Source organism: Sceloporus occidentalis, unplaced genomic scaffold (assembly GCF_023333645.1).
Source record: "Sceloporus occidentalis isolate IW3139 unplaced genomic scaffold, rSceOcc1.0.p SCAF_34, whole genome shotgun sequence".
Classification (NCBI taxonomy): Eukaryota; Metazoa; Chordata; class Lepidosauria; order Squamata; family Phrynosomatidae; genus Sceloporus; species Sceloporus occidentalis.
In genome coordinates this window covers 3,738,076-3,758,208 of record NW_028317014.1, presented here as the reverse complement: position 1 = coordinate 3,758,208, position 20,133 = coordinate 3,738,076, and the positions used below count along the sequence as shown (strand labels likewise).

The window sequence follows — 20,133 nt, the reverse complement described above, 5'->3', positions numbered from 1 at the left end:
TGGTCCATGGGGCTTTTATTAAACGGAGAAAGCGGTTTAGTCCAGAGACCTGGGGAGCAATACAGAGACCTTGGGAGCAGCCCAAAATAACCCCAAGCACTTTAGAAGAAAATCCCCCATGGATCTCAGCTGGGAACCTCTTTTTGTTAAAGTAGAACATGTTTGCAAATTAAAGGGTCTTCAATACATTGCATTACTTGGGTCTCAAGGTATTAAACTTCATAAGACATTCTCTGCTTGGATGGAGAAAGTGTGTTCTAGGCTCCCGTCTGTTCTCAGTACTGTTTATTGTGCACTTAGATGTATATATTGCCCTGTATGTTCATTAGTGTACACATGTAGATTTATTTCCCTTGTGTATTAACGGTTTACAGCTGAACTGATGGGCTCCCCAGTAATCTGGTCACAATAATAAAAAAAAATAAAATATATATATATCTCATATGGAGTGGCTTCAATTTATCTGCACACATACAGTATACCCTTCATTTATATAATCGGCTAATTCCACGGTATTGTCCAGTGAAATATACCACGCTAACACAGAAGGTATGAAGGGTCCTGGCTATTTGACCTTACCTGGAATATCTTTACCCAAATGCATTGAATTACGGTATATGTACTGTGCATGCTTTATACACATTCAAGGATTATTATTAGTTTGAAGCAACTTGAGGAGTGTTTTTATTGTTTTATATATATATTTCCCCAGGCATCATCCAGCTTCTGTGTTGATCTCATTGTGGACTTCAATGTCTGATGCACAGAGTGATCCCAGCGAGTTATACGAGTGAGGATGAGGCAGTGCTTCACACTTGGCATAATGGGGCTATTGTGTGGACCTGGGGTCTGCTGGGTCAAGCATAAATGTAGAACCCTGCTGATGCCATTACAACTCGGTAGTAGCCATTAACAGATGAGTTAGAAGTGTCAGTCACTGTGCTAGACTCGACTGAGACTGGAGAATTGGTTGGGGTGGATTGTACAAGTTTTGTCCTACTGGAACTGCAGCAGAAAGATTTATAATAATAAAAAAAAATAATAATAATTTGCGAATTTTCTTTTTTTTTTAATTAAGACATTTCTTCAAATACTGTTCCGGAGCACAAAATAAAATATTCACAATTTAGGCACCCAGCCACTATTGTGCACAGGCAAGTCCCTGCTCCTCTATCGCCTTCCTTACAGAGTTAATGGATGCTGCTGAAATGTGAGCCCGAAAGGTTGCAGGGACCTAAAAGTATTGCTTTGAAGTTTGTTCCCAAATGAACAAAACCCATCTGAAAATTGTCTGAACCAAAAGGTCAGCTAACAAAGCACAGCAAAAAAATTGAATTAAAGATTTATCCAAATCGGTGTTGGTTCCCAGAGCCAGTAAGCCTCAACAACAACGAAAACTTCAAACAATGAGAAGTGAGAACACACTTTCATCTTCTAGCTAAAACAGAACACAGTACCAGTATGTAATAGTCCTGTGAAACCAGTGATAAACTGAAGGCTTAAATTTGTTTTTCTTTCCAGTCTATTCTGCTTTCAGGGATCTGGCAGAGGTAACGATCAGTATATATATATATATATATATATATATATATATATATATAATCCGCTCCAACTTTGCCTTTAGAAGATCTTTATTTAACGCACATATAAAATAAAAATGATCACCATTTATATAAAAGGTATAATAACTTGGTCACGACTGAGAAACTCAGGATGGCAAGAGCAGCATTGTGGCTCAACTGCCTGCCGCCTTCCCATCCGACGATCGTCCGAGCCCCACCACGTCAGTGCCCCGGTACGTACACAATAGTCTAGTGGAGGTCTGACCGGAGATCTGTAGCAGACCCACCTCTTTTTCTGATGCTACAGTGAATTATTTTCATATTAAATAGTTTTCCCGTAGGCTCTTTACACCAGGAATGTCTACCCTGTTGCTGACGTTTGCATCGTCTACAAAAAGCCATGCCGTACTATTGAGAGTTGAGACGTAGTAATGTCTACTATATAAATGTTTAAAGGTATGGGTATATATATACAGATCCCTGAGGTACCCAACTAATAAGTCCTTCGTCTGAATATAGACCATTAACTGCAATCTTCTGTCTCCTGTCGCTCAATGATTGCTGTATCCATTCAACTATTTTAACATCCAAGCCTAAACACTGTGATTTATTTATGAGGGTCCCGTTGAGATCTCCCTTGTAACCAGAATACCTGGGAACTCCGGGTCACAGTAACGGGGTTGCAGCATGCCCCACTTCCCTACCCCCCCCAAAAAAAGACTGCCCCCTTATGTTGATGGGTGGTACCACTGACGGCTGTGGGCGGGGAGTATGGGCATGCTGTAACGGCACTCCTGCGACCCCAAGTTTTCCCGCATCTGACCTGTTAAAGCCGTGCTTCACCAGTGTATAAACACCCCTTCTAATCATTGAGTTTCAGTGTTTCGGCCTCAACCATTGCAAAGAGCTGCATAAAATCAAGCACATAGACATGCTATCTCCATAAACATGCATTGGCAATAGTATGGGTTGTACTGAAGTTCTCAGTGGCTTTAAATGTGTAGGACATCACCTTTGCCACAAGCCACTTTGTGAAATTTCTGCCCTGCTAATTCTGCCCCGGTCCACTAGGTGGTATAATTGTTATGTGGAAGCGTCCATAAGTAACAACAGCTCAGCTACAAAGCGGTGGGCGCGTACACTCACAGAGCAGGACATCAAAAGTGTTGCAGCACACAGCACATAAGACATGTCTGTCCTCTGTAGCATCACTGCCTCTGAAAGCAACATTACTACAAGCACTGTGTGGCGGGAGCTTCATGAAATGGGTTTCCATGTTTCCAAGTTGAAGATCGGTATGTACAATGCCAAGCGTCAGCTGGAGTGTTGTAGAGCAGTACGCCACTGGACTCTGGAGCAGTGGAAATGTGTTCTCTGGAGTGATGAATCACGCTTCACTATCTGGAATTCTGATGAAGGAATCTAGATTTGGCAGATGCCAGGAGAACACTACCTACCATAGTGCCTACTGTCAAGTCTGGTAGAAGAGAGATAATAGCCCAGCTCTCGTCCAACATCAGTGCCTGGCCCAGAAAATGCTTTTTGTGGTTGAATGAGCAGAAATTCCCACAGACACACTCCAAAATATTGTGGAAAGCCTAAAGGCTGTTATGACTGCAAAGGGGGTGGGGCAACTCCACATTAGTGCCCATGGTTATTCAACAAGCTCATTTAGGTGTGATGGTCAGGTGTCCACATCCTTTGGTTATGTAGTGTATGCAGGGCCGGCCCGACAATGGAGCCGAGTGGGGCAACCGCTCCAGGCGGCACTTTTGAAAGGGCGCTGAGTGGTTTTCGCTTACCAAGCTGTCAGTACCCGCTCGGCGCCCCTCTCTCTCTCTCCTCTGCGGCAAGTCTCCCTGTTCGGTCTCGGTGCCGGCTTGTAATGCTGAGTGCCGAACAGGGAGACTCGCCGCAGGACTGCTGAAAGCAAGGTAAGTACAAGGGGGGGCAGGGAGAGGAAGGGTAGATAATGGGGGGGCGGCAGGGACAGAGGGAGAGGAAGGGTAGATAAGGGGGGGGGGTACATAATGGGGGGGGCGGCAGGGACGGAGGGAGAGGAAGGGTAGATAAGGGGGGGGGCGGCATTTTAAAATTCGCCCCAGGCGGCATTTTGCCTTGGGCCAGCCCTGAGTGTATGTATAAGCACTGGTGGTGCAATAACCACTAATCATAACCAATAATAAAATACCCCATGTGAAGCAAAACCAATCCAGCCATGTCTTCCCCTCACTCATCTCATTCTCAACATTGTGCCTGTTCTTCTTGCTCCACATGGGTTATAGATTATTGGTTTCCAGGAGATTTTACCCACTTCATAATCTTTTGAAGATATTCATCAGATATTGCACATATTTGACACAAAACTAATCTGAAACCAATGCCGTTTTTAGTAGAACTCAAGTAAAATCAAGGAAGTCAAAAGCAAGTACTATAACTTGACAATCACCATGACTCCAACATATACATCATTAAATCTAAAAGTGCAAACGAAATTACAAAATGTGCATAATAAAAGAGCTAAGTGAAATGGAAAAATACAATGTATTTAACACTAACTAAATGCATATATCATTTTAAGTGACAAGTTCATATGAACTACAACATCTATAACATTATATCCATTAGTACTCAACTGCATATGTCGAAAGTAACAGAGCAACTTGGCAATAATACATGAAGTCAATATTGTAATAGGATCTCTAGCCACTAGATGGCACTGTTACTGTGTATCTAAAATGTAATACAATATTCAATTCAGTTCAACCACACAGATTGCTTAGATTTAAAACAACAATAAAGCAATAACGTAAAGCTATTAACACAAAAAGAGACAAATTACAACTTGTAGGTATGTTTCTGAAAAGCAGAAAGCTTAAAAAAACTTATGTGTGTTAAGCCCCCTAGCAAAGTGGTCATTCACTAAAGGGAGTGTTTGCAGTAGACTTGTGTTCCAGCTACAATGCATCATGAAGGACCATCCCCCGTGAGTTTCTGCAACAGGCAATGCAACACAATCCAACTCAGGTGTTTCACTGTTTGGACATCTGAAATCTTGGGGTGTTATCCATTGAGTGTGTGGGGGTATTAATCCAGAAGTTGCACGATTAAGCCCTACTACAGCAGGCCCGGACTGGGACAAAAAATAGGCCCGGGCATTTAAGCCTGAGCAGCCCATTTTTATTTATTTATTTTTTGTTAAAGCCCACCCTTCAAGTACCATCTTTGTATTTACTCACTCATTCACACAAATCATTAACACGTTCATTAATGCAGTCTCACAAATCATTCAAGCAATTCATCCACACATGAATTCATTAATTGTCATACGCATTCACACAATTCATCCACACATTTATTCATTCATTCTCATACGCATTCACACTACCCCCTCTCCCCATCTTATCTGCCCCTTCTCACTATGTTCCCCCTTTTCACTATGTACCCCTTTCCCCACTTCTCAATATGTACCCCCTCTCACTATCTATCCCCCTCTCCCCCTTTCTCACTATCTAACCCCCCTCTGCCCCTTCTCACTGCACCCCCCTCCCTCACCCTACTTACCCTCACCCTACTTACCTTGTTGCCGGAGCAAGTAACAACTGCGACCGGGCCCGCGGCAGGGCCGGATTGACTTAGGGGCTGATGGAGCTGCAGCTCCAGGCCCCAACCTTAAAATAGGCCCAGTCAGGACCGGACTGACTGGGCCTATGCGGCCTCTACGGCCGCATTAACGCAGGGCCCCTTAATCCCGCTGCAACTGCGACCGGGTCCACCACTCTAAGGGGCCGAGAAGCCCCCTTAGGGGTCTGCGGCCGCACAGGGCTTAAATTAAAACATCGGGGTTTTTTTTAACTTTATTTAACTTCCTCCATGTTAAATAAAGTTAAAAAAAAACAACAAAACCCCCCCCGATGTTTTAACTTAAACCCTGTGTGGCCGCACACCCATAAGGCTGGCCCTGGTGGGGGCTTCCCGGCCCCTTAGAGTGGCGGACCCGGTCGCAGTTGCGGCGGGATTAAGGGGCCCTGCGTTAATGCGGCCTGACTGGGCCTATTTTAAGGTAGGGGCCTGGAGCTGCAGCTCCATCAACCCCTAAGTCAATCTTCATATGTGCCACCTACCATGACCCGGTGCTTCTTCACAGTACAACTGGTCCACAAAATCTGTTGTACTGATCCTGTAAATATGAACACGTTGTTGAAGAACACACCTAAAAGTGAAGCTGGGCAGTATGTTTAAACTCACATTTTGGTATCAATTACTCACTATCCATTCCTCATACTGCAAGTGAGTGCATTGCTCCAACTTCCAACCATTGTTCTGTTCAACTTATTCTGCTTAATTTAACACCTTAATAACTTTAAACACTTTATTAGCCTTTGTGCCAATCACCGATGCGGTCAACAATCTCTCCTGTTTTCTCTCCCCCCTCTCATGTCCTTTTCTCTCTTTTTCCCATCTTACTCTACCCCTCCATTCCCCCTCTGGCCCTTCCTCTCTCTCTGCTGAAAAAGGAGAATGGGACATGACAAGCAGTTGGCAGAAAAGGTAGGGAGACATTGAAAGAGAGGATTGAAAACAACAATGAATTGCTAAAGAAAATTTGGAGCTCTTTGCTTCATTTTCATTTGTTTTGTTGGGGGCCCGTCTCATTTTGAAAACATCCGTACGAATTAACAAAATTGGCAATTTATGTTTAACTTAAAATTTAGGCGAATCGGAAGGCACTATTCTAGTTAATAATATTCCTTTGTATCCAGATTCAAATAAAAAATGTTACTAAAATAAACTGAGATGTCAAATATAGCAGCCGGAGTGAAATGTTTTAGGAAAGTGTGAGATTTATAACGAGATTATAATTAATGTTCTATTTCTGACAATGATTGCAGGTTCGTTTTCTGTAGAAAAATATTGTGTTAATTAAATGTGCTTTGTTGACCCTGTGAGGTTGTCAAAAGTAATTAAGCTCCATAAATGGCCAGATGAAAGTACCTGGTTAACAGCTTGGAACATTCATGCTCATGTGTGCTCATGTCACATGAATTTCATCTCTTTTATTCTTCAAGAACTTGGTCTACAGGGACGAGGTAGCATCCAAATTAACAGCCTCTGACTCTGTCTGCATTATCATTTGTGCTCTGTGGAGTGATTGCCAGAGTCCTTTTTTCAGGTGTGCATAAATCATACTGTTTCATAGGCATGCATGCAATTGTACCTGAACACACCTTGCTAAACGCTTTGTTTGGTTGATATTTATGGGACTCTTCTACATTGGGGAAATAAAAACAGTTCCAACAGGTGCTCTTAAACAGTGGCTGTGCATAGGATTCTGAGTGAGTTAGATGCTATGTAAAGGAGAGGCCAGGTTCCATTGGGTCATGGTAGGTCATAGCCCCTTAAGGACCGGGCTCATTTTTCGTTTTGTACCCTGTGGGACCGAGGCTGTTTTGACACTTTTGTGGTGCTTGTGTTCAGCTGTAATTTTCTCCTCACCCATTTAGTGTACCCACATAAGTTATATATTGTTTTTTTCAGGACAAGATGGGCTTTCTTCAGATACCATTATTTTGATCGTATCATCTTATTTACTATAAAAAAAAAAAAAACAAACATGGTGAAAAATTGAAAAAAAAACACATTTTATTTGAAAAATCTTTTACTCACCTAAAAAAGCAAGTAAAAAAACTAGCTAAATAGATTCTACTACTTCTCCTGAGTTTAGAAATACCCAATGTTTTTATGTTTTTTTGCTGTTTTTTGTAAGTTATAGGGCAATAAGTACAAGCAGCGTTTTATGATTTCCAAATCTTTTTTAACAAATCTGGTCAGTCTGCCTCCATCTCCTCTTTGGAACATCTTTGAAGCCGGTTAACTCAATTTAACCCATTCAAACCATATATTTTTGAAAACTAGACACCCCAGGGTATTCCAAATGCTGTTATTTTAACCCTTTCCATGCACCAATTATACAACTACACGTTGTCAAACTTTGTAATAGTAATTTTTTTTATTTTTTTTCCCACACAAATTGTACTTTAGTTATAGATATACAGGTGCTGGTATATGTCACTGTCAAACAACACCCCAATATGTGTTCAGCAACATCTCCTGAGTACAGCGATACCCCTCATGCATGGGTTTGTCAGATTGTTTGGCTGGTAAAAGGCTACTTTTGGGGCATGCGTAATTCAGGTGGTCATTTGGTCATTGTGCCTCCCTCTCCTCTTTGGAATATCTTTGAAGCCGGTTAACTCAATTTAACCCATTCAAACCATATATTTTTGAAAACTAGACACCCCAGGGTATTCCAAATGCTGTTATTTTAACCCTTTCCATGCACCAATTATAGAACTACACTTTGTCAAACTTTGTAATAGTAATTTTTTTTTTTTTTTTCACACAAATTGTACTTTAGTTATAGATATACAGGTCCTGGTATATGTCACTGTCAAACAACACCCCAATGTGTGTTCAGGAACATCTCCTGAGTGCAGTGATACCCGACATGCATGGGTTTGTCGGGTTGTTTCAGATTTAAAATGCCACATTTGGGAAGTGCGCTTATTTTCTCCATTTTGGTCAGTCTGTACCTATGCCCTATATTTGAGCTAGGCCACTCCAATTTACCCCATCAGCCATTTTTTTTATATATTAGACACCCCTTGGGTATTTGAAGTGCTTTTATTTTAACTCTTTGTTGAGATTTTTGAGAATTTTTAGCACTTGCTCAAAATAATAAACTTTATTTTTTAATTTAATTTTATTTTTTTAATACTTTTTTTATATATTTTTTTACACATTTTGCTGGTACTGGATGGTTCATCTAGTGACATCACTGCATAATTATTTTTAAATGTTAGCACATTTTTTTTTTATTTTTTTTTCCATTTTTTATTTATTTTTATTTTTTTTGAATATTTTACTAATCACATAGTGATTAGAAAGCTGGGCTCCATTGACTTGCATGGTTGAATGCAGTACCTGTATTCAACCAGCAAGTGGAGCCAGTTCTCTAGAGGGTCTGGAGACCCTCTAGTGAACTTTTTCGTCTTTATTGTTTTATTTCCCGGGCCGCCGCCATCTTGCTTGATGGCGAAGATCACCGGCAGCGGCGGCTGTGACCGCTCTCCGGAGCGGTCACAGCCCACCCAGAGGTAAGTGTTTGGTGTCGCTGGATGCCTCCTGATCGAGGCATTCCAGCGACACCATTTAAATTTAGGAGGCGATCGTTGATCGCCTCCTAAACGCTTTTAAAACAGGCGTCCGCCGCCATACAATGTATGGCGGCTGTTGACGCCCCGGGGAGGGGCCAGACATGGCCCCCGATGCCGATCTCGGCCTTGCTGAATGCCTCGACATCGAGGCATTGCAGCAAGGCCGTTTAAGCGAAGAAAGTGATCCTTGATCACTTTCTAAGCTTATTTAATTTTTTGACGGTTCAGGACCGTCAAAGGTCATTTAGTGACCTTCTTGTTATGACGGTCCTGAACCGGCAAAGGTCGCGAAGGGGTTAAAGACTGCCCCATAGAGGAGAAAGACATTGAGAACAAAGCAAATGTATTTAAAGAGCAGTTAATTCATCTCATTGTCTCAAACATTACAACAGAGGTATTTTAATTAATTGTGTATCAGCAATGTCAATTCTTTCTGGTGAACCAAGACCTGGCTTAGACTAAGCTGTATCATGGTGGTCTTGATGAAAAAGCATTAACTTCATTTTTAAGGTGAGGAGTTATAAAGTGGGATGTTTATTATCTGGAAAATCCAGATTGAAAAATACTAAGGTACTATGAGACTTCCAGGGTTTTTTTTTTTGGTATATTTGGTGCCTAGAACTACCAGCCCTTGAAACACTGACAAAAAAATCCTGGTGAAGCAACCAGGCTTGTGATATGTTCAATTGCATCTATGTTGATTATAAAACCCCTGATGCACCAGTCACTTTTGCTCCATTGAAACCACAACACACCTTGCCAATGTTTCCCCTTCCTTTTATTAGCTTCATGTTGTGTTTAGTATTTAGCATCATAGTTGTTTAGTGACTTTGACTCATGGTTTCTAACAGGGGCATAACTAACGTGATGTCATGTGACCCCTGATATTCTCCAGTCTCCCCGCTCCGCTTATAAATAGTTTAGAAAGGGCCCTTCCAACCTGGATTGGTGCGGTACAGCTTAGAAGGGCCCTTGCTAAACAATTTTGAACCTGTGATTTTGAACCTTTGAATACAGGACCAGCTCGGCAGTTTTTTAAGGAAGGTTTAAATATCTTGGAGAACTAAACACAATTTAGCCTCAGTTGCTTCTTTCTCTTCATGTTATCAAAGACAGACTTGATGATGTTGAGATCAAGGCTATGTGGGGGCCATACCATCACTTCCAGGACTCTATGTTCTTCTTTACGCTGAAGTTAGTTCCTTAATGACTTTAGCTGTATGTTTGGCGTTGTTATGATGCCTTCCTGATGGTATTGCATGATGGATAAATATTTGCCTGTACTTCTCAGCATTAAGAAGATCATTAGTTCTGACCAAGTTCCCAAATCCAATTGCAGAAATACAGCCCCAAGTACTCATTCTTGTACCGCTCTCCAGCTTTTCGGAGAACTCATCAGTTCAGAGTACCTGCTGCCATTTTTCTCAATCTCAGTGCCTGTGTTTTCATGAAGAGTTGAGTCGTTTGGCTTTGTTGGCCGCAGATCTGACCAGATTTCTCTGTACAGTAGAGGGGTGTACCAGCGTACCCCTGTTCTCTGCCAATGCTGAGTCTGGGAGGGACTTTGCTGACACAGTACCAGCCTTGTGTCTTGTTGCTGTGCTCAGCCTTGCCATGGGGTATGTATTTTAACATTAAACTGTCTTAGTGAGTTTGGCTGTTCCTCACCCAGTTTTATTTGTCCTACATAGCTCTTTCTGTTCCAGTTAATGACTGTGTTTCAACTTACATATTAAATTGATGATCATTAACACCTGTTTGGTATGATTATTAAATCATACACCCAACTATATGGCTACAAAATCCATTAATATGTAGAAGTGTACCTAGACAAATTGATGCTGTTTTGGTGGTAACACCAAATATTGATTTAATTAAGATTTTTCTTCTGTTCACCTACTTTGCATTTTGTTAAAAAGGTAAAAATTAACATCACACCTGCTTAACATTTTTGCACGGTATTTTGTATATGGCCCTATTTAATTCACCTCACATACATCTTTATTGCCATCAATAAATTAAATTCTCTCATGCTAATGAGACACAATAAAAAAAATGCAGCAAGGTCATTTTTGAGTAGTTGTATTCAATATCATATTGAATAATTACTGTAACTCTGTAAAGCTCAGCAGAAAACTACCATGCATGGATCAGTACAGGAAAATTCCTAAGCATAGCAGGCAAAAACTGTATATTATCAGTACTAACTATAATTTCATCTCATGAGTAATTGTACATTGGAAATTAAGTTTAATGAAGCTAGGACCTGGATTTTTCTACAAGCAAAAATAATAATTAGATTACAAAAGGAACTATTTATTTATGAGAGTAAATCCTTTTGTTTAATTAATACTACAATAATAAACTTTTTTCTTAAAAAGCAAACAAATGAAGAAAAGTTAAATATATACTAGGCTGTTTCTTTTTCTAAAAAATATACAACAAGATTCAGAGAAACTGTAATTGACTGTTGTGGACCAAGTTCCAAGTGGTTAAGTTAAAAAGTGGAAAGGTGAGGAAAATAAACGATAAAAATAATTAGGTAATGAGATTATAAGTGGGTTGGGAAGGGAAGAGTGGGAGGATGAGAGCAAAAGATGGGAAAAACAAGGGCAAAAAAAGAAGTGAAGGAAGTAATAATGAGAGAGAAAAGAAAGAGGATTAAGACAAAGAAAAAAGAGAAAGAAAGAAAGAAAGAAAGAAAGAACTATAGAGGCCTGTGATAGCTGAAACACAAATGGACAAGGGATATAGCTGTCCCCCTACTGGTCAGTTATTTGAGGGGCATTTGATTTGCAGCACTTGTCTGCTACTTGGCATCTTAATTCTTATGGAAGCAGTAAGGGTGTACTTAGTTTTTCACACATGGCTTCTCCATTTTGGCTTTATTTTTGTTGAAGAAATCATGACACGGTGTAATATGTCATGTGTTTTAGACCTGTTAAGTAACAGATGATTGATATTATGTCCTGATATGTAAGACCGTAGAATTCAAAGAGGGTTTAGTATCTTTTTCACACAAATGTGTATATATATATATATATATATACACACACACATGTGTATACAATGCAATCTAATCACACCTATTGGGAGCTCAGTGTATAGAAGGGAACAGAGTCAGATGGAGGGCAAGAAGGGGCTGTACAGATATTTCGTATCTGATTGTTTCAATTTTATGTGGAAGGAGTAGTTGTGATCGGGCAGAGAAGGATTGAAAGTACTAAAGAGGTTTTTAGGGTTATGAGACAAGGAAGAGATAAGGGACGTGAAGTTGGTTTCCGTAGCAAGGGTAAGAGATGAGCAGTACAAACAAAACATAAATGTATAGTACACGAAATGAGACAGAATGAGCATGTTATCCCTTAACAAACTTTCAAATATTGTAATTTCCTCACCATACTCATAATTCTGTAATTACCTGGCCAAGATGTTGATAATTTTTGAATTTTGGCACTACTTCTGCTTCAAGCCCATCTTTAGGCACCATGCCAGAAAACAGAGAATCTTTGAAGATCATAAGCTAAATCTTGCTATTTCATGGCTAAATTCCCTAGGTATCCAAGACTGGACAGTATACCATCTGGCTGAAGACTTTATCTAGCAGTTTTATTACTTTGTCTTGTGTCAGCATGGATTGTTGACTGTTGTATTTTAGAAACAAGGTTGCTGATCAATTTGATTTATGACTTAAATGTTGTTCTCTTATTTTTTATTTCATGATTTTTATTTTGCTTCCAGGGGAAGTTTGGAACTCTGTAGTGAGCGATGCTACAGAGAATGGGTGATTTTTACGCACTGTGCATTTCAGCACTCAGCTGCCCTGTTCTGTGAGTGCTCGTGGTCGTGGCTGAGCTGTTGTCACTTCTAGGTGCTTCTACTTCACAAAAACTCACTTAACAGTGGACTGGGGCAGGTCTAGCAGGGCAGAAATCTCATGAATCTATGAGCTCTTGAGTGCAACCCATTTTATTGCCAGTGTTTGTCTATGGAGATGGCTGCCTACGTGCTTAATTTTATGTACCCGTTAAAAATAGGTGTGGCTGAACCACCTAAACTCAATAATTAGAAAAATGATGGAGCTAAATATGCTGGAGTTACTTTGAAAGCTATTCATTCACATTTACTTAATTTGTATCTAATGCGCAATTAATAATAACCACCCTCACAGTCTTGAACACAATTTTGCTCTTTAAATTCCACACAAATATTTTCCTTGACGGCTTCATTTTCATATAAGAATTTGTGACCTAATATATCAATGTGTTTTGTGTGGCGTAATAGTTAAACAGGTTGTGCTATTGAAGGATATGGAAAAAAACTAATATGAAACAATGCCTTCTCTCTTCTAAGTTATGTAGTACATATAAATGATGTAAAAATTATTAAATAACCTTTTTAAAAAAAATAACTGTAGCTCCTAGGATGGTAACCTGTAGATGTGAGCTGATGCTGACCATGTGATAGAATGCATTAGAAGTGATTTTATTTCTTAGTGTTCTGTACTTGCAATGATCGACCCTTCTTTTTTGACCAAATCAACAGATATGGTTAAAAGCATCCTTTTTTAAGTATTGGGTAAAATGCTACAGCGGTGAGTAACTGAAGTGAAACTATTTGATTACTGTCTGCAAGCAGAGAAAGCAGCTTGCAACTCCTAAAGTACAGACTGTTTCTGTAAAATTCGATAGGTGCGAGAAATAACATTGGAATCTTAAAAATAAGCCAGTTATCTACAAAGTTTAATGGCACTTGAGCACACCCAATAATTTATGTTCTTGACATTTTTATAAAATGGTTTCAGCTGAAAGGTCCAATTTAAGAAGATGTTATTAGACTGGCCCCACTATTGTCCTGGGAAAACATTTCTAAACTCTAGAAAACAAAGAATTATGAACAAAAGCAATACTGAAAGGTTATTTGCTTTAGGGTCTCAAACAAAAGCTGACAAAGCATCTTAATTACAAAAAAGAACACCAGAAATTATATTTTCTCTTAAACGCCAATGTTCTGGCCCCAAAGGTATCTGTCTAACTTTAGACTCAGACATTGTTGTTGAACAAACTTTTTGCATTCTGTTTGGATTTTGTAAGGATTTGTATACAGCGTGTAAAATGTAAAACCACATAGGATGGAACTGTAATATGTACCTTATAATATACAAAAGAAACCATAATGCAACATGGTTACCACAGTCTAATGCAATATTCTAACATCCTCAGGTAATTATAATGATTTAATGTCTTCCAGACCTCTTCCCAACCACAGCACGCACATCTTTATCACTGAGAAGTTTATACTTTTACTGATGTAAACTCCTAATTCTGTGTCATATAATTTAGTGCAGAAATAGCAAGGTAGCTTTTATGTTATGCCACATTCTGTTAAGGAATATAGTTACCTTATGTATTGTTTAGGCAGGGCTGGTCTTAGGGGTGTAGGACCTGTGTACAGGGGCTGGTCCAGGGGACGTTTCACAACAGACTGGTCCAGCCTGGCCCTTTGTGAACAATTTTGGACACGTACAGGGAGGAAGGTATGAATGAAAATGTATATATAAGTGTGTGCTAACATGACTGTGTATATGAGCATGGATGCGTATGTGTTTGTTAACATGGATGTGTATGTGTTTGTGTGTTAGCATGTATCTGTACAGGTAAGTGATGTGAGAGGGAGTGTGTGTTAGCATGTGTGTAAGTGTGTGCTAGTGAGTATGGATAAGTGTATGTTAGTGTAAGTATACAGGGAAAGCCCTTTGTGTGCAGTCTGGGTGCTGGGCAAATCCTATGTGTGTAATCTGGATATTGAGAAAGTCCTATATGTGCAATCCTGGTTCCAGGGCTAGCCTTTGGGGTGAGTAACCTGTGATCTATGCCTGTGATTTAGGGTTTCCATGCATTATTTATTTGACCAATGCCTTCAGTGCTGAGTTTGCATGTGGTTTTTCAGTTGATCTGTACCTACAACATATACATGCAATGCTATGTTCCATGTGTTATCTATTAATACCTGCAAAAACATGGTTCGCATGTCTTATTCAGTTGATCTATACCTGAAATGCTGTGTTTCCTTGTGTTGTTTATTTGATCTATACCTTAACTACATGGTGAGGAAAAGAGAGGTGTGGTACAGTGAAGGAGAGAAGACGGCACATGGACGGCACAGGGTACCTGAGCACCTAAGCCAAGCTCTGTGTGTAAGCAGAAGTTAAATTATACCTAGTAACATTTGTCTTAAGATTTGAAATGAGGGTCAAACCCTATATAGATAATGACTTGAGATCTCATACTGAATTAAGTTATGTTATTTTCCAGCAACTCTAGCTCTAAATAAAGCATGCCTGTTAACCTCATTATTCCATATATTTTACTGTAATTTATGAATGATTTGCACAGTATACTTGAAAAGATCGGCACTTTGTAAGAATTTTGGACCAGCCTGGGGGCAATTGCCCCCCTGGGTCAGTCTGCTGCTGCACTCAGCTATTATATGCATTAAGATGCATTTACCAAAAAGGTTCAGTGTAGCTGGCTAAAGAATCTATGTGTTTAGTCACCCTAAGAAAAAAAATGAAGCCTAACAAGAACAAGTGGTTCCAACTATACACAAAATAAGAAAAGCATATACATAAAATATATTTTTGCCATTTATATTTACTGAAAATACTATACTTGCTTAGGGAACCCCAAAGAAATTTGGGTCCTAATGCTGGTTGAACATTATGGGAGTTATAGTCTGGAGCACCTGAAGTAGGAATGATTGCTTGTCTGCGAGTGTAAAACACATTACAAATTCCTTCTCGTTCTAACACAGCAAAGAACAATACTCACGACAGTCTGATTGCTTAGCAGCGGGGATTATATTTAGTTGTTGAAGTCTGGAGAGATGAAAAAACAAACTGTGATCACTGGCAAAGTCTATGCATCCAAATCCAAATACACTAAATATGCATCTGTTAATCAATCGCATGGAAATACAGCATTAACTCTTAAGGCTACAAAACCTTTTTGTCTAATCTTTCTCTAATAGCCGTAGTATTTGTATTATTTTGTGTGTTAAAGCAGCATGAAAACTAACCAAAATTACCAGGGACAGAAATGGGGAAACTGGGGATGACTAAGTGGCTCTGGCTCTTTAAGGTCAGCGGTCTCTAAACGCTGTACGTGTGTCTGCTTGTAGGATACACGCAGCTACATGTTATGCCCCATCTAGCTAAACGCCAATAACTACATTCCTCGTCACCCACTTCCTTGTAAAATCCCTGTCCCCACTTCCTCCAGTTACGCTCCTCATCTCTCTTTCCCTTAAAGGGATGCTCCCACCTCATTTCGCCTGACATATTGTAATGTATTTATCAACTCTACCCACAGCTTGTTCTGCTTTTCAACCGATGTAATTAGTGGAGTGCTGGCACCTTCTAGCCCGGGGTCAGGGACAGCTGACATACATATCATATATATCATATATTGCCCGCGGTGCGCGGATACAGTGCTGAGCATCGAGAGAGGACATCAGTGTTAGGGAGCATTGAAGGAGTTAGGGAGTCTGAAGGAATAGACCTTACACTCCCTTAATTTTGGGCCGGTTAGCCGGAGATCTGTGATCTCCCCAGCGGGCCCTACAACACTGAAAACACAAGCTCCCAAGTCCTGAGACTGTCATGTGGAAAACGGGACAGTTAGTAACTATGGGCTGGGTATGCTGCCCTCAGTAGGGCCTATGGCAGCACAAGTAAATACATCCATATATTATATATCTTTGTAACTTGTATATATCTTATGTAATCTGTAAACAATATTACATAGGCTTTCATATGGGGTACCGGCCTGTGGGAACTGGGGGAGCTGTTATATTTACTCCAATATCTCCTCACTTTTGCTTTTCCTTCACCCATAACTTAAGCTTATTTCCCCCAAATGAAGAAAATAAAACTCAGCTGTTGACCATATTTTACAATCACACGGCCCGAGATACAGTCGACCCTCCCGCTTTTTCCAGCCCCCCATTAATAACTTCTTAACAAGTTTGGGATGCAGAACCCCCACGGTGCGGTAACTTGGGTAACTCCACGTCTCGGTTGTAAATAGAAAGTAAATAAAGTAAATATATTTAAGTGTTTAGTGTTTTGCGTGGGTTGTGATTTTGGGTCATTCTAATCCTTTCACAACAGGTAGGAGGACTCTGTTAACATCACTTAGGCCCCGAGGGGTAGGGGGGCGGGTCATCATCCCAGCTGATAAAGCCCTCTGCTCCCGCAGCCGCTCTCATTCGTCCGCTATATTGACGCCATGTATCCGTCGCTTTTCCTATCGCTGATGTATCTGGGCTTCTGCGTGGGACAGAATGGGGAATACTGCCACGGGTGGCCAGACAATTACGGGGGCTGGCACCCCGGTTTCCAGTGTCCGGAGAAGTATGACCCGCCCGAGGCCACCTACTGCTGCGGCTCCTGTAGTCTGCGGTACTGCTGTACGGCCAGCGAGGCCAGGTTGGACCAGGGTCTGTGCCCAAGCGAGGGGCATCTGGAGGCGCCCGGGGAAGGCGTGCCCAGCGTGGAGCTGCCAACGCCAGGTAAGAGCCGCTGCACGTGGAAGTGGGGCATCTAAGCACGTGGGTTGGATTAGCACTAGTTTATAGGGATGTGTAATTTGCGTGACCGTAACTTTACGTTACTCGCTTCTATACTCCAAATAAAGAAAATGCGTACATGTTTGGGAATGGCGAGATCCCTAGTATAGCAATCCTTGTCCATGACGTTTATAAACGTGTTTAGATGTGCTCGTGGTCCCTTAAAATGATCATATAGGTGTAAGTATATAGAATTCTATGCTTTTGCTATAAGAATTGTATTACTCTAATCAGTAGCCGATCGAGAGCCTTCACATGCAAATGCAGGTGGTCTTTCTATAATTAAATCAGAGGGTCCTTGTTTTGTCCTGGCCCGGTAGGACTGCTCAATTTAGCCCTGCTCTTTTTCTCTTAGATTTGTAAATGTTGATCGGGATCCTGATTTCCAATTTTATGTGTCTTTTTATTTTTTTACGCCTTACCTAGTTTATATGTTTAATTGTGATTTAATATAATTAGTTTGAGAGGCTGTTAAATGAATTACTGTATTCTTATACCAGTTCACCTGTGCTAGAATATGAAATAGAAAACATATGTATCTTTTATTTATTTTATTTTGTAAGGAAGTGCCTGATCTGTAGCGCGTGCATGCTAAGCTCTGTTATTTACAATCCACGTGTCTTGTTTTGTTTCAGTGCCCACATACTTGCCGTTCCTGTTGGTTGGAACCATGTTTGTCACTTTTGTCATCTTGGGCTCTCTTGTGGGAGTTTGTTGCTGCAAGTGTCTGAAACCTGATGAAGAAGCCCAAGCAAGTGGACCATCAGCTGTCCAAAGAAGCCTCTTGGGCACAGAGCCATCACGGGACATCTCAAGACATTCCAGTTCTAGCTCCAGCTCCGTTGCCAGATCGTCTATGGGAAACCGTCCTCAGAATATCTGTACCTTGGGTACTGAAGGTCTCAACTTGTATATGAGCATGCCTACAGCCTTTTCCATGATGGGCTGTCCTCAAGGTGCTCAGTTTATTCACCCTGCAACTTCTGGCGCCCCCTTTATGAACTATATGCCAGGTGAACACTCCATAATGATGGCTCCTGCTTCTTACATTGATGCAAGGAACTGTTATGGACAGTCTTTAAATGCATATGGGCAGCCTCTAAATGCCTACACTCCAGTTACCCAACAGAATGAGCTTATAATGCCTAACGGATCCACTTCTAAATGTTGAACTCTGCTGTAATGAGACAATGATAACTACTTCTGTCCTAATGATTCACGAGGAATCCATTTTACACACCTACTAGCATGCAGGGAAAGATGTGATAAACTGTTAATGGCTAGCCTTTGCACATCAACCTGTAAGCAAAAGATGGCTTGTCCCATGTCTCATTTACAAGCCCCATTTATTGTTGGCTGAAACGCGAAGCTAATAAGGCACCAAGGACATGACTACAGGATATTGAGAAAGCTCTCTCTCATTACACTTGGTATTATCTCCTGGAAACATTAGAAAGTTGTGCTCATGGTAGCCGTAACATTTCTCTGGAATTTTCGACGGTTCATCTTTTAAAAATGTTTCTTTTAGCATGCAATTAGATGTCAGAAAATCCCACGCAAAGAAATTGAGTCTGAAAATTTAGAAGTGATCCCTCTAGTAAGTACCATGAGAGATCACTTCTAAATTTTCAGACTCTTTCTTTGCGTGGGATTTTCTTACATCGTTTAGATATTATGTAATGTGACAAAATGACTCTCGACTTTGGGCATGTATATATATAAAAAATGCACTGTACACGGGTTGCAATGGTTTAAATGCAAGAAAATTAGGTAAACATGTCATGTGCTGCTAGCCTGCATGTGTAAGATATATAGATTCCATGCATTAAGGAAATAGGGCTTTGTGTGTCATTAACATGAAGTTCCACTGATCGGCATACCTCTATTTTATTGATTCTTAGCATTTTCTGTGGGGGGGGGTGTTTTTAATAGTAATGTAAATATGGAATCATATTTTAAAGAAAAACATGCTTTGAAGGTCCTGTTCAATTTTATTCCAATCAGTTCTGTAAACCTAAAAATGAGTGTATTCCAACTTTTTCTGTAGACAATACTGTCCTGACTTTACAATGTTCAATGCACTTTAATTTTATATTTTGTAAATAAATTGAAAATGAGTATTTTTTTTTTAATAGGTTGTCTAACTAAATAGCTTGGGTTATAAAATGATGGCATTCTGTATAAATTACTGCATACTCTGTGAATATAGGTCCTTGTTAGCCGATTTGCTACAGTGACTCCTTCTTTCTTGTGCAGTGGAAGGGTTAAATTAAAAATGGGGTAATTCCAGGGGTTTCCAATTGATCTTCACATAATGGTAAGTAAATTTACATTTAAGCCTTACTATAATGAATGCTTTCATTAATGCACAAAAGGTGGTCTTAATAACCCCCTCTGTCATTATTTACACAACTTGCCCCTCTCTGCAATTGTTGAATATTTGGCTCGCGTAATCCAGGTGTCTTCTGCTAACGGCGGCTTGATCTAATTGCTGCACAACAAAGAGGCCTGTGACTTGCATAAACCCGGAGCGCTTCTCACAAGACAATGGGCATCCGTTGAGGTGTTGATTAGACTTCATGTTAATAGGTTTATGCATGAATCTATGCAAAAAGGTACCGGCCGCGACTTGCTTAAAGGAAATCTCATGAATGGTTAAAAAACTGCTCAGCTTCGCATATGAGGACGTTGCATAGGCCGTTCTGTAATTTACGAGCTTCTGTTAT

General features: G+C 40.3%; 1 protein-coding gene across 1 annotated transcript; it reads left to right on the top strand.

The window, feature by feature from the left end:
• Positions 1 to 17,067: 17,067 nt before the first annotated feature.
• LOC149298149 (protein shisa-1-like) lies at positions 17,068 to 18,578 on the top strand. The gene is made up of 2 exons (XM_089487636.1): positions 17,068 to 17,350; positions 18,043 to 18,578. Exons 1-2 carry the CDS (start codon positions 17,068 to 17,070, stop codon positions 18,576 to 18,578), a joined length of 819 nt encoding a protein of 272 aa, XP_089343762.1.
• The last annotated feature ends 1,555 nt before the right edge of the window (positions 18,579 to 20,133 follow it).